The sequence below is a fragment of the Schistocerca serialis genome, chromosome 6, assembly GCF_023864345.2.
Source record: "Schistocerca serialis cubense isolate TAMUIC-IGC-003099 chromosome 6, iqSchSeri2.2, whole genome shotgun sequence".
NCBI classification, from domain to species: Eukaryota; Metazoa; Arthropoda; class Insecta; order Orthoptera; family Acrididae; genus Schistocerca; species Schistocerca serialis.
The window spans coordinates 445422695-445436108 of NC_064643.1; the positions used below are offsets into that span (position 1 = coordinate 445422695).

General features: G+C 43.5%; 1 protein-coding gene across 1 annotated transcript in view; it reads left to right on the forward strand.

Annotated features, from left to right (window-relative positions):
- LOC126484426 (cytochrome P450 6k1-like) overlaps positions 1-13414 on the forward strand; it is a 59052-nt gene that overhangs the window by 31262 nt on the left and 14376 nt on the right. The window contains exon 4 of the mRNA XM_050107939.1: positions 7620-7871. Coding sequence (XP_049963896.1) covers positions 7620-7871 — 252 coding nt within the window. The remainder of the gene's footprint in view (positions 1-7619; positions 7872-13414) is intronic.

Below are 13414 nucleotides of genomic sequence, written 5' to 3' on the forward strand. Positions count from 1 at the left end.
GACTATAGGTTCCGCACATAATAATCAGTAATAACTGACATTGTAAATTAGTAATAAAATCACACCAATGCCGGAACGGTTCCACATTGAAGTGTTGAGTCTTCCCTGCTAGAAATGATGAAAAATAAAACTCATGACACAATAAATAATGAAATTAAACATGTGAAATCGTTAACTGACAATAAAACAGCACTTACTTGCTTCAAAATAAGGTATTGTATCGTAAAAGTACTACAGCAATACCACACGATCCTTGCATGTCAAAATCTAAAGGCAGACAGACCAGTGCGAACAGACATGCTTCTCTTACCTGAGCTCAAAAAATTTGAAGGCTGCACTTTCTTTTATTACATAGGTAATACAAATATAAAATCGACTCTGTGGTAGCAATCTACATACCGATGTTTTACACAAAACAGTTTTTTTGAAAAATGAATTCATTATTAAAGTATAGGAAGACTAAAGCAAGCTGGTGCAAATGGATGTAGGTTGCAGCAGTTACATAGAGACGAAGAGATTTGAACGTAACATAGTGTCATGAAGAGCTGCATCAAACCAGTCTTCCAACAGGAGAACACAACAACAACAAGCGCTACGTAATTCTGTAACAATTATTAGCTGTCCTTCAGTTTGTGCTTGTGTATGCTTGGACAAAAGTAATTCAAGACATTGTAGCCGTACTGGCAGGTAGGGCTAATGGATAGGTTCGAGTGACTGAGTTTGAGTTAACAGAACAATAATATTACGTTTATTTCCATCATACGTAGTTTACAGACACGATTTAAATAGGCCTCAAACGAGTAAACGTAGCATGCACCAAATTTTATACGTCACAGGCTTACTGGGCACAAAATATTTAACAGTGCCAGAGAAATTTTAAAAAACCAGTTAACAATAATGAAAATAGCGCATAAAAAATAGCAGCGTAGTAGAAAACAGTTAAATCAAGTGAATAATCATACAGCAGATTTAAAAACCGCATTTCAAAATTTCAATAGGATCCTGAAGGTCAAGTTTTTAAGATGCACAACTGAATAAACTGAGAACAGTAGCTTCCCTTTTGGAAGGAGCATCGACATTGGGTGTCAATAGATTCACAATAACCTTTACCTTGGTACAAGACAATTTGCCCGCCTCCAAACCTACAGTGTACATGAAAATCAGCAACGCATTTGGCGACTGCGAGTTGTGTTTTTTTATCATCATTTCATCATCATCATCGACATGCAAGTCGCCTAACGTGGCGTCAACTGAAAAGACTTGCGACTCGGCAGCCATCAATGCCACATGATCATTCCTTTTCAGTTCAGTATCAGGCACGAATCATAGCAATCATTTATCAACATCAACAGCAGGAATATGACCAATCAAGGGTTATGGCTGGTCTCGTTAGCATACTCAGTTATAACAGTCAGCATTTAAGAATTTAGTAAACAGTCTCTTTGGGAATTCACTTTTATAGTATCTGTTATAAGGTCCACATCGAAAAGTTTAACTAATCACTCACTCTGGCCAGTCACAGTACTCAATCAGTTATGGTAGTTTGTAGTTAATCATTATGTTTCTATGAGCGTTAGCAAAATATCAACTTACAGTACCTGCGGTGCAGTACAGCTAGCCACAGTCATGTACTGGTCGTGCCATTCCGTCCCGTGTCCAAAATAATAGAATACACAGGCACAATGGGGAGACGTGGGTTTCAACACTCCAAGTGTGCAGTCTTCCCACTAGGACACGAGATAGCTTCCCTGCGATCGCCCGTCACCTACTAGGGCTGTTGAAAAAACAACAGTATATCGATACTTTCTTCAAATGTGTAAATGCGTGTGACCAAACTGCTGAGGTCATCGGTCCCTAGACTTACACACTACGTAAACTAACTGATGCTGAGAACAAAACACACACCCATGCCCGAGGGAGGACTCGAACCTCCGGAGGGAGGGGAAGCGCACTCCCCGGCATGACGACTAACCGCGCGGCCACTCCCCGCCGCAATACTGTATTTTCATTAAAAATATCGATATGTATCGGCCTTATTCTCCTGCCCACGATATATCGATATATCGATTTCAAACCTGCAATATCGAGTGCCGATATTTTTATTTTATATTATATTCTTTTTCACAATTTTTGGTAAATATTTGAAGTTGTTCTTTTGAAATTGTAGTATAACATAATTTTACTTTCACTGTGTGAAGGACTCTTATTACTTTTTGAGCTAATCTTTCTCTTTGCCTGTATGCAGCATGTATATGTGGCACGAAAGGAAAAGTCAGATTACACTGGGGAGGGGGAGGGGGGGTGAGTGGAATTAGATTTCCGATGTGAATAAATATCACACCAGTTGCGTTACAAAAAAAAAAATTAACGCAACTACTGTACTATTTCTTCACATATGCGTCTTCAAAAATGGTTGCTAAAAATGTTGAACAAGAATTTAAATGACAAGATTGGTCTTTGTAGTGGGCGGAGACGTACAAATATGAGGGCAGATGCTGACGTAATCGACGTTCGGCGTTGCCAACAGAAATTGCAGCCTTTAGCTTCACCACGTAATTTTGACACTACAGTTGCTAGGTCACTGGCGTTGGCGGAAATGAAAAAACAGGGAAATGGACATAGGTGTTGTGGACAAATGCGGTATATAACGGGACCGAATGCGGGACCTTTTATTGTGCCACTGACATTCAGTTACCATTGTTAGCAAAGTGGTTACCGTCAATCGTGAAACTGCATCGTTTTCCTTTCAATTCTTGCTGTAAGGGGGATAGGCAGGCTGCGAGCTTGTTGATGTCCTCGAATATCTAATAATAAATCAATATCAAATACACAGCTCTAAAACCAGCACTATACTCTCAGGCGCTATAAAAACTGGTATAGGCAGGCGTATTCAAATCCAGAGGTATGTAAATAGGCAGAATATCGCGCTGCGGTCGGCAACGTCTATATGAGACAAGTGTCTGGCGCAATTGTTAAGTCGGTTACTGCTGCTAAAATGGCAGGTTATCAAGATTTAAATGAGTTTGAACGAGGTGTTATAGTCGGCCCACGAGTGATGGGACACAGCATCTCCGAGGTAGCGATGAAGCGGGGATTTTCCCGTACGACCATTTCACGAGTGCAAGTGTACCGTGAATATCAGGAATCCAGTAAAACATCAAATCTCCCACATCGCTGCGGCCGGAGAAAGATTCTGCAAGAACGGGACCAACGACGACTGAAGAGTATCGTTCAGCGTGACAGAAGTGCAGCCCTTCCGCAAATTGTTGCAGATTTCAATGCTGGGCCATCCACAAGTGTCAGCGTGCGGAACATTCAACAAAACATCATCGATATGGGCTTTCCGAGACGAAGGCCCACTCGTGTACCCTTGACGACTGCACGACACAAAGCTTTACGCCTCGCCTAGGCCCGTCATCACTGACATTGGACTGTTGATGACTGGAAGCATGTTGCCTCGTCGGACGAGTCTGTTTCAAATTCCATCGAGCGAGTGGTTGTGTATAGTTATGCAGACAGCCTCATGAATCCATAGACGCTGCATGTCAGCGGGGGAGTGTTCAAGCTGGTCAAGGCTCTGTAATGGTGTGGGGCGTGTGCAGCTGGAGTGGTATGGGACCCCTGATACGTCTACTTACGACTCTGACAGGTGACACATGCGTAAGCATGCTGTCTGATCACCTGCATCCATTCATGTCCTTTGTGCATTCTGACGGACATCGGCAATTCCAGCAGGACAATGAGACACGCCACACATCCAGAATTGCTACAGAGTGGCTCCAGGAACACTCTTATGAGTTTAAACACTTCCGCAGGCCACCTAACTACCCAGAGATGAACATTATTGAGCATATCTGCCTTGCAACGTGCTGTTCAGAAGAGATCTCCACTCCCTCGTATTCTTTCGGATTTATAGACTGCCTGCAGGATTCATGGTGTCAATTTCCTCCAGCGCTACTTCAGACATTAATCAAGTCCATGCCACGTCGTGTTGCGGCACTTCTGCGTGCTCGCGGGGGCCCTACACGATATTAGGCAGGTGTAACAGTTTTTTTGTCTCTTCAGTGTATTTATAATGTGCAGCCGATATTTATATATTGTAGTGTTTTGGGATATTTGTAAACATCCGAACATACCATTGGGAAGCCGTCGACAAGAGATGCTCGTGAGTAAGTTGAATAAGGATAAACGTAGTGGGAAAGGGAAACTGTATGTTTTTCTTTCTTGTATGCAGTGAATGTGGAGCAGTGGTGGAGCCGGCGAGAAGGGGACCAGTAAAAATGGTATTGCAACCACTGGTCGTCCAGGAGTCATTTGGGCCATGGTGCAGCAAGTTCCTGAATACCAGAGCCATGAAGTAAACGAAGCGCCAACAAGAGCGTAATGAACAACATGAACTACTGAACAGCAGTAGTTTTTTTATCTGTGCTTTGTTTGCTCTCTGAGGTGCTAAAGGACGCATGTACGGACGTTTCTGAATGTACTCAAGAGAGTGCTGAACCGTCAATTAGGGCGGTTCACAAACAACAACTCAAGTACACATATTATTCCAAAAACGTTATCGTGGAAGTCGGGACCAGGAGGTGCTGGTGAAATATCGCACACTGCTAAGGTTATCTTTTTATTTTAAAAGGCTTTCCCAATAATAAATTTTTAAGTCTGGCATTTAAAAAAATTTCAAAAACAATTTCGAATAGCTGACAAATTTTCTTTATGAAAAGGAGATGCCAGGTATGACGTTAACAACTTCCCAGTAGTAATATATATATATATATATATATATATATATATATATAAGACAACAATTAAAAAATACTCTTGTAAATAGCTGGCAAATTTTCTCTGTGCAAAGGATATTGCAAGGTATGACGTTAACAACTTCCCAATAGCAAGATTTTAAACTTGTTATATCTATAAGAGAACAATTGCTTTAAAAAATCACCTTAGAGTAGCTAGTTTGTACTAAAGCTAAAATAGTTGTCTCTCGCCAGTTAAATAACTTATATTACACTTGTCAGTTCTTACAAGGTAAGTGTGAATAAGCCAGCACACAAAGCTTCACATTAAAGGCAATTCCCAAAAAAAATTCCCTTAGCTCGGTGAGGGAGTGACACGTGTAAAGGGGCCCAAATCACAATAGGCGGAATAGTTACTGGTGGTCTATAGGACCACAGCAGATCAGCCCCAAAACTTCCATTACAAGCCACCACCTCCCCGAGTTACCCAAAACTAGAAGATGTAGCAAGACTCCGAACCACAGAGACACGCGACACCGACCCTAAATCACCCAGTCGACGTGTGAACGAAACGGCCTGACCAAGAAGCAATTACCACATTCCCGCGGACAGGCAAACGAAAACTGTGGTGGAAAGATTCCAAGAAAACCATTGGTGAAGAAACTCATACACTTCACTAGAACTCAAAAAACCCCTTTATATATAAAACAGTACTCAACTTCTCACACTCCACAACAGCGCTGGGGACACGTTGCACTTCCAAATGCTCGTCAGAGCCAACCGCTGCCAGTGGTTTCAATGGCCGATAAGAAGACATACGGTCCCATGCGCTGACCTCCTGCACCACGGCTTCTAAGCTTCATGCGGGTAAGGCATATTTAGCCTCTGACAGCCAAGAGGTCGGGCAAAGAACGTGGCGAGCAGTTGACGACCCCCAATAACAGGACCCCGCTCGCGCCACCACCTCTCTCGGTCACCGGCCGGTACATCCTCCTCGATCGTCTCGTGACCGTACACTTGATCCACCTCCCGCCAAAGACCGGTAGCGATCCAAACAGCGCGCTAAACCGAGAGCGCCACCGCAAACACTAGACGCGAAGCGAAAGCACTCCGCCTGGCGTTCTTTTCGAAGAGCCGGACACAACTACAGCTCAAGTGGTATTACCGTAGCAATTGTTTGTTATGTTGTTAAAAGAAATAGTGAAAATGTTGGGTAAAATATACTCCTATTTGTGAGAAGTGTGGCTATTTATTTAGTAGCGCAGTAGAGAGAACTTGCGGAAGCATTCAAGGAATCTTCACCGCAGTTAGATCGACAGGGAGGTGGCACGGAGGGATCCGGGCCACCAAACAACTACTCTAAGAAGAGTGGATAAACGTAATACTACTTTCATCTGGCGGTGTATTAGGGCCGGCAAAATATTGCCCAGTTGTATCGGCCAGGGACGCAACTTTACGCTAGTGCTGGTATAAGACCGACCACAAAACCTACAAAATATACATCAGCAGGAGAAGAGGGAAAAATACACCCCAATAGGCAGGTACGTCGATATTTTTTTCGTCGATTTGTCGATACATTTCCTCGATATATTGTGGCCGAACGGTTCTAGGCGCTTCAGTCCGGAACCGCGCTGCTGCTACGGTCGCAGGTTCGAATCCTGCCTCGGGCATGGAGGTGTGTGATGTCCTTAGGTTAGTTAGGTTTAAGTAGTTCTACATGTAGGGGACTGATGACCTCAGATGATAAGTCCCATAGTGCTAATGGCCATTTCAACCATTTGAACCTCGATATATTGAGAGCAGATAATGATATCTTTTTAAATATCGATGTATCGGATTCCGGACATTTTTAAAAATATCAGAAGTTGAAAGGTGGCTACACTGAGTCACAGCGCCAGAGATTGCGCGAAAGAGTATTATTCCATCGCCTTCACTGGCATTAGTAGTTCAGAGGTTGCCGTGGGCAGTGCTTGTTGAGAGGATGTCGAGAGCTGTACTAGTTGAGAGCATGTCGTGTGCAGTTGTTCTTCTGCTGGCCGAGAGAGTTGATGCTGTTCGGTTGGTGTAATGTATATATGGAAGATGTTGCAATGATCACAGTGTATTTTTCATCAATGTATATGGAGGTAACAAAAATTTTTTTTATTTCAAATTTCCTAAATAACAATGCCTCTTGGTCACAGGTTCAGTCAACAAAGCATCTGGCTCGTGATCATGTATTACACTGTAATTCTGGTTTCTATGTGCAATTATAGTATTTCTGATTTTTCAATTAGTTCATTGTAAATGGTGTTTAAAATATCTAGTCGTATTGAGGAAGAACCGTTCCAGATACGTGTACGTTGAATCACACTTCCACACACAGAACAGATACACTTGTGCTTTGTTTCGTAGCTGTTATAGTTGCTGGGGACTTAATTAATCAATTGTGTTAACGGAAATTTCCCTTCATTCTTTATTGTTATTTTATGCAGTCAGATTGCGTACTAATACTAGTCAGGGCTAACCGGTTGCGAGACTTCGCAACCGGACACACAGCTACTAAAATTATTGCATTCATTTTCAATAATTAAGCCCCCATGCAAAGTCATGTCCTCTATCGTCGCTGGGCTCAGAGCAAACTTCGCTACAGTCGGCAGTCCCTCCAAAATCTATAAATTCGCCACCCAGCTCACACTGCTCTTTCCCATTTTCGCCTCTCAGGGACGGCAGATAATACACCTTCCGCCAGAGAGGGTAAAACAAAGCCATTCAGCGACTTATCGACACGGAATAGTGTCAACCCTTGCATGAAATGGAAAAAGTGTCAGCCTTATGCCAACATTTATTATTGTAGACCTTAATGACCAAGCCTTTACTGGTGACCGCCTGTCTGTTCCTCAGAGACGCTGCGGAAGTACCCGCCCGTGGAGACGGTGACGCGCGTCACCAACGGCGAGTTCCGGGTGGCGGGCTTCTCGGCGACGCTGCCGCGCGGCACGCTGGTGCTGGTCTCCGTGCTGGGCCTGCACCGCGACCCCGCCTACTTCCCAGACCCAGACCGCTTCGACCCTGACCGCTTCCGCGAAGACGTCCGCAGGCGCCGCCATCCGTACGTCTACCTGCCTTTCGGCGCAGGGCCACGGGCTTGCTTCGGTAAGCTGAAGACCCTTCTTCTGACACGAAACGTCTTCTATTTCGGAATACACTAGTTACAAATGATAGTAGCCACTGTGGAGTCGTACCTTTGGACACACCGAAATTACAATCGAAATCAGTTGTAGCTGCCACACACTTCTTTATTACAAATACATTGCTCGTAATACATTCAGAGTAACCATAGTTACAAAAAAGCTTGTCTTATAGAACACCAAAATCTTTTAAGACATCTTCCACACATCGTTTTTTTTTTCAACCACTTGCATTAATTAAAACCCTGTCCATGGATCCATAATTAATTCAACATGACTGACAAATGAACCACACCTACTTCATCACTTACATGGAAACTCTTATCTATCTTTTAGCTCATCCAAGTTCGGAATTCAACAGACAATAATGTTTTACGGCTTCTTTGGCCAACTCTTCATAATTCAAACACAATATACATAAAAGCATGCTCGTAAAATATGACTACATAATTATCACAATTAAAAGTTCTGAGTTCAACAAACACCAAAATTTTAAGGTTTACTTAGGTAACTCTTCATTAACTAATACAATGTTCATAAAATCCTGATCCATAAAATATGACTAACATGACTAACTCACACCAAAGTTCTGAGCTCCAAAATTTTTAAAGTTTACTCGGCCAACTTCAGATTAATTAGAACAACACTGCTTGCATATACCACGTTCGTATGATTTTAGTACATGACTATAAGGAGATCTTTCCAAGAGAAACTTAATAGGGGCCACTTCCACTCTACATGAGAATTAGTGATGGATTCGAGCACCCCAAAAGATTTTAACCAAAACAAGAAATCCACGGGACAGGAAATTAAATAAAAAGGTACTTAACTGTGCACTGCGATTGAGTTTCAGAAACCATAACTCTCTACCGAAAGGATCGAATTACAGGACAGCTGCAACAAAACCCGAGACGTGGGAGGGGGCAGGGCCTTAAATATCACTCTGCCACCGTGGTAGTCCGATCCCAGTTTGCTCGCGTCAAGCATGCCAGTTATCTGCAACACAAAACACACTAGCGGCAGACAATATTCTGAGGCATGAGATACACAATCCTAACTGCACAACTAGTTATCAGTATCTTGCGACGATATACTCCACAAATGAAACCAAGAGAATTAACCTCCGTGACTTACTTGCGCAGTCAAGGCTCTTAAAATCTGGTTAGCCAATCCCTTAAAACCATCACTAAAATAATGGCATAAAAGTTAGAATAGCATGAATAATCTCGGCGCACATTTAAAGGCCAGACTAAAATAATGACATAACAGGTAGAATAGGAAAAATATTTCAGCGCAGCTTGGAACGCCGAACACAGACTTACGCAGATCTTCGTTACACTTGTAGCTACGCGTTTAGCCATGCTTCCTGTCTATTTGGTGGGCATCGTTACACTTCCTTAACTGCCGTCAAGTTATCAAGTGACAACACCAATTTCAATGATAAGCTACTGGAACAATTCCAAACGGTTTTTAGTACACTGGAATATTTAGTTAATATGAACACCACCCACCGAAGCAACTCGACGACTCCAATTCGCTCGGCCTGTGTAACTTGTAACCAACTCGACGGAACTTGTCCTCCCAACCTCGAGGAAGTCCCCATCATCATGGCCAGAAAATTTGCATTGTAACGGTTAAACTCGCAATAGCGGCTGGTCACGTTCCTTCGTCATGCCCACTCGGCCTCTAGCCGTGCTGCATACAAACACAGCCCCAAGTCACACCGCCTCACACCGCGCATACCCGCACACCAGCCACCAACAGAGCGCGCGTACTGCAGTTAAAATCCCCCGCCGCCAAAGATGTGAAGAAGACAAATAAGCATCTAAGTCAACTCAACGATGAGAAGACAATCGATGGAAACTGGCGCCAGCAACGCACCAGCTCAGCCACAGTACGGGGGGCGTTCAGTAATTAATACAACACATTTTTTTTCTGAAAGCAGGTTGGTTTTATACAGGATTCCAATACACCAAGTTATTCCCCACTCTTTTGGCTACAAAATCCCGTTTTGCAACATAATCTACGTTCAATGCGACGACCTTACACCACCTTACTAGGAGGGCCCGTATGCTCGCATGGTACCACTCCACTCCACATTCGTATGGCTCACATGCAGTTTAAAATTACAGGTATATGAAATCAGTAATACTACATACAACAAGAATATGAAAGCTACATATAAAACTAACTAAATGCCAATATATAGGTTCCTAATCCGTATAAGAGCCGTATCATCAGCTTTCATGAGGGCGCTCCAACACCCCTGGTAGGAATTCAAGGGGCATTCATCTGTAATGTGCTTGATTGTCTCGTTCGGAGCCCCACAGCCATAAACCGGAGACTCTGTAGCACCCCATTTCTAAAGAGAGTCTCCGCACTCGGCCATGCCTAGTGACATATCTGTTCAATCCGACCTACCGTTTTCTGTCGAGGTCTGTACCATAGTATCACAATTATACTTTTGGAACCACTCAAGCTACATCTACATCTACGTCTACATGGATGCTCTGCAAATCACATTTAAGTGCCTGGCAGAGTGTTCATCTTACCACCTTCACAATTCTCTATTATTCCAATCTCGTATAGCGCGCGGAAAGAATGAACACCCATATCTTTCTGTACGAGCTCTGATTTTCCTTATTTTATCGTGGTGATCGTTCCTCCCATGTAGGTCGGTGTCAACAAAATATTTTCGAATTCGGAGGAGAAAGTTGGTGACTGGAATTTCGTGAGAAGATTCAGTCGCAACGAAAAACGCCTTTCTTTTAATGATGTCCAGCCCAAATCCTGTATCATTTCTGTGACACTCTCTCCCATATTCCGCGATAATACAGAACGTGCTGCCTTTCTTTAGACTTTTGCGATGTACTCCGTCAGTCCTATCTGGTAAGAATCCCACACCGCGCAGCTGTATTCTAAAAACAGGACGGACAAACGTAGTGTAGGCAGTCTCCTTACTAGGTCTCTTATATTTTCTAAGTGTCCTGCCAATAAAACGCAGTCTTTGGTTAGCCTTCCCCACAACATTTTCTATGTGTTCCTTCCAATTTAAATTGTTCGTAATTGTAATACCTAGGTATTTAGTTCAATTTACGACTTTCATATTAGACTGATTAATCGTGTAACGGAAGTTTAACGAGTTCCTTTTTGCACTCATGTGGATGACCTCACACTTTTCGTTATTTAGGGTCAACTCCCACTTTTCACAGCATTCAGATATCTTTTCTAAATCGTTTTGCAGTTTATTTTCATCTTCTGAAGACTTCATTAGTCGATAAACGACAGCGTCATCTGCAAACAAAGGTAGACGGCTGCTCAGATTGTCTCCCAAATCGTTTATATAGATACCGAAAAGCAAAGGTCCTATAACACTGCCTTGGGAATTTTCAGTTAGTTGACATCTGTGGTCCCACAGGTCTCTCATCCTGGTATTACTGGAATGTAGCTGTTCTGCTTGTCGTAATGGTGGGTTTCTTGAACGGAGTCTATTTCGTCGTAAACTTGGTATGTCTTCCTGTAGGTTCTCCTGTAGCTTGCGGTATTTCTTAAGCAAGGTCTCGCTTCTACGGATTGTGAGTGGATACATGTTGTTCAGCAGAGGAAGCCAATAAGTCGGTGATGGTCGGATTGCCCCAGTTATTAACCGCATAGTTTGGTTCAATTGGACGACGATCCAGTTGGCGTGGCAGCTGTTTAGCGTCACTGGGTCATAATACTTGGATGCTGAGCAGACCAACGGAATCGATTATGTGCGCAAGGTACCTGCTGAAGCTACCCATGTCAATCCACACAATTTTTGAATAATATAGATACGAGTTTTAATGTTGGCAGCAGTGTTTTCGAGATGTTTTCTATATGAAAGGGTGCAGTCAAGGATGACACCAAGGTACTTAGGGTACTTGTTATGGCAAAGAGTGTTTCTATTAAGTTTCACTCTGAACTCCGCATTACCTTTTTTGTCTGTCAGGTGGAATGTACATACTTCAGTTTTACTTGTATTCGGTTTAAATCGCCACTTTCTAAAATAAGCACTCATAACGGTTAGATCTTCTGTGAGAATTGTCTCCGCTCGTCCATGATCCTTGGTTCTACAAGCAAGAGCGATATTGTCTGCTAGCAGAATTTTGTTGACCTGGTATTGGGGAGATCGGAGATACATAGGTTGAATAATACAGTGGCTAAGATGGATCCCTGTGGTTAACCATTACATAATTTCCTCTCTTTGCTCACAATTTCTCCCAAGTAAACACCGAAATATATATTGTTTATCATGGTGTTGATGAGAGTTACAGTTTTTAGGCATTTTTTTTTTTTTTTTTTAGTAATTTGTGTATCATCTCTTCTCTCCAGCCGGCCGAAGTGGCCGTGCGGTTAAAGGCGCTGCAGTCTGGATCCGCTAGACCGCTACGGTCGCAGGTTCGAATCCTGCCTCGGGCATGGATGTTTGTGATGTCCTTAGGTTAGTTAGGTTTAACTAGTTCTAAGTTCTAGGGGACTAATGACCTCAGCAGTTGAGTCCCATAGTGCTCAGAGCCATTTGAACCATTTTCTTCTCTCCAGACTGCGTCGTATGCCGCGGTTAGGTCTACGAACGCGACAAATGTCTGCACGTTTCCTTGGAAACCAGCCTCTATGAAAGTTGTTAGAGCCTGTACCTGGTCGTAGAAACTTCTCTGTGGCCTGAAACCCGCTTGCTCAACTGGGATATGTTCCAGAATGAAGCCGCTAATACTACTATAGATGCACTAACAACCTCGGCGTCATCCACGTACTGCTTTCCGCGGAGTGCGTACTTCATAGGGCCAAACAGATGGAAGTCGGAAGGTGCGAGATACGTGTTGTAGGGTGGATGTGGAAGAATAGTCCAATGAGATTTGTTAGCTCCTCTCTGGTGTGCAGACTAGCGTGAGGCCTCCCTTTGTCATGGAGAAGGAGAAGTTCATTTGCGTTTATGTGGTGACAAACAAGCTGCAGTCGTTTCTTCGATTTCCCGCCGGTAGCACAATACACTTCAGATTTGATCGTTGCACCATGAGGGAGGACATCAGACAGAATGATTTCCTTCAGCGTCCCACAAGACCGACACCATGACTTTACCGGCTGAGAGTGCGGCTTTGAACTTTTTCTTCGGAGAAGAGGTGGTGCCTGCCACACCATGGATTGCCCTTTTGTTTCAGGTTCGAAGTAGCGAACCCATTTTTCGTCGGCTGTGACGATGTTCGACAAAAACTGTCACGATCAACCTCATAGAGCACATGCAATTCTGCAAAGTTGATCGTCCGTTGCCCTGTTCGGCGGTAGGGAACTCAGCAGGCACACACAGCTTTGCATACCTCAACTGATCGACGAGTGTGTCAGCACTACCAATAGCGACGTCCAGTTGCGCAGGGAGGTGTTCGATTGCGACCCGTCGGTCACCTCTAATGAGTGTGTCCGCACGTTCAAATTGCAGGACTCAGAGCTGTGTGCGACCTGTCGGCACGCGGAAGACTGGACATATTTACC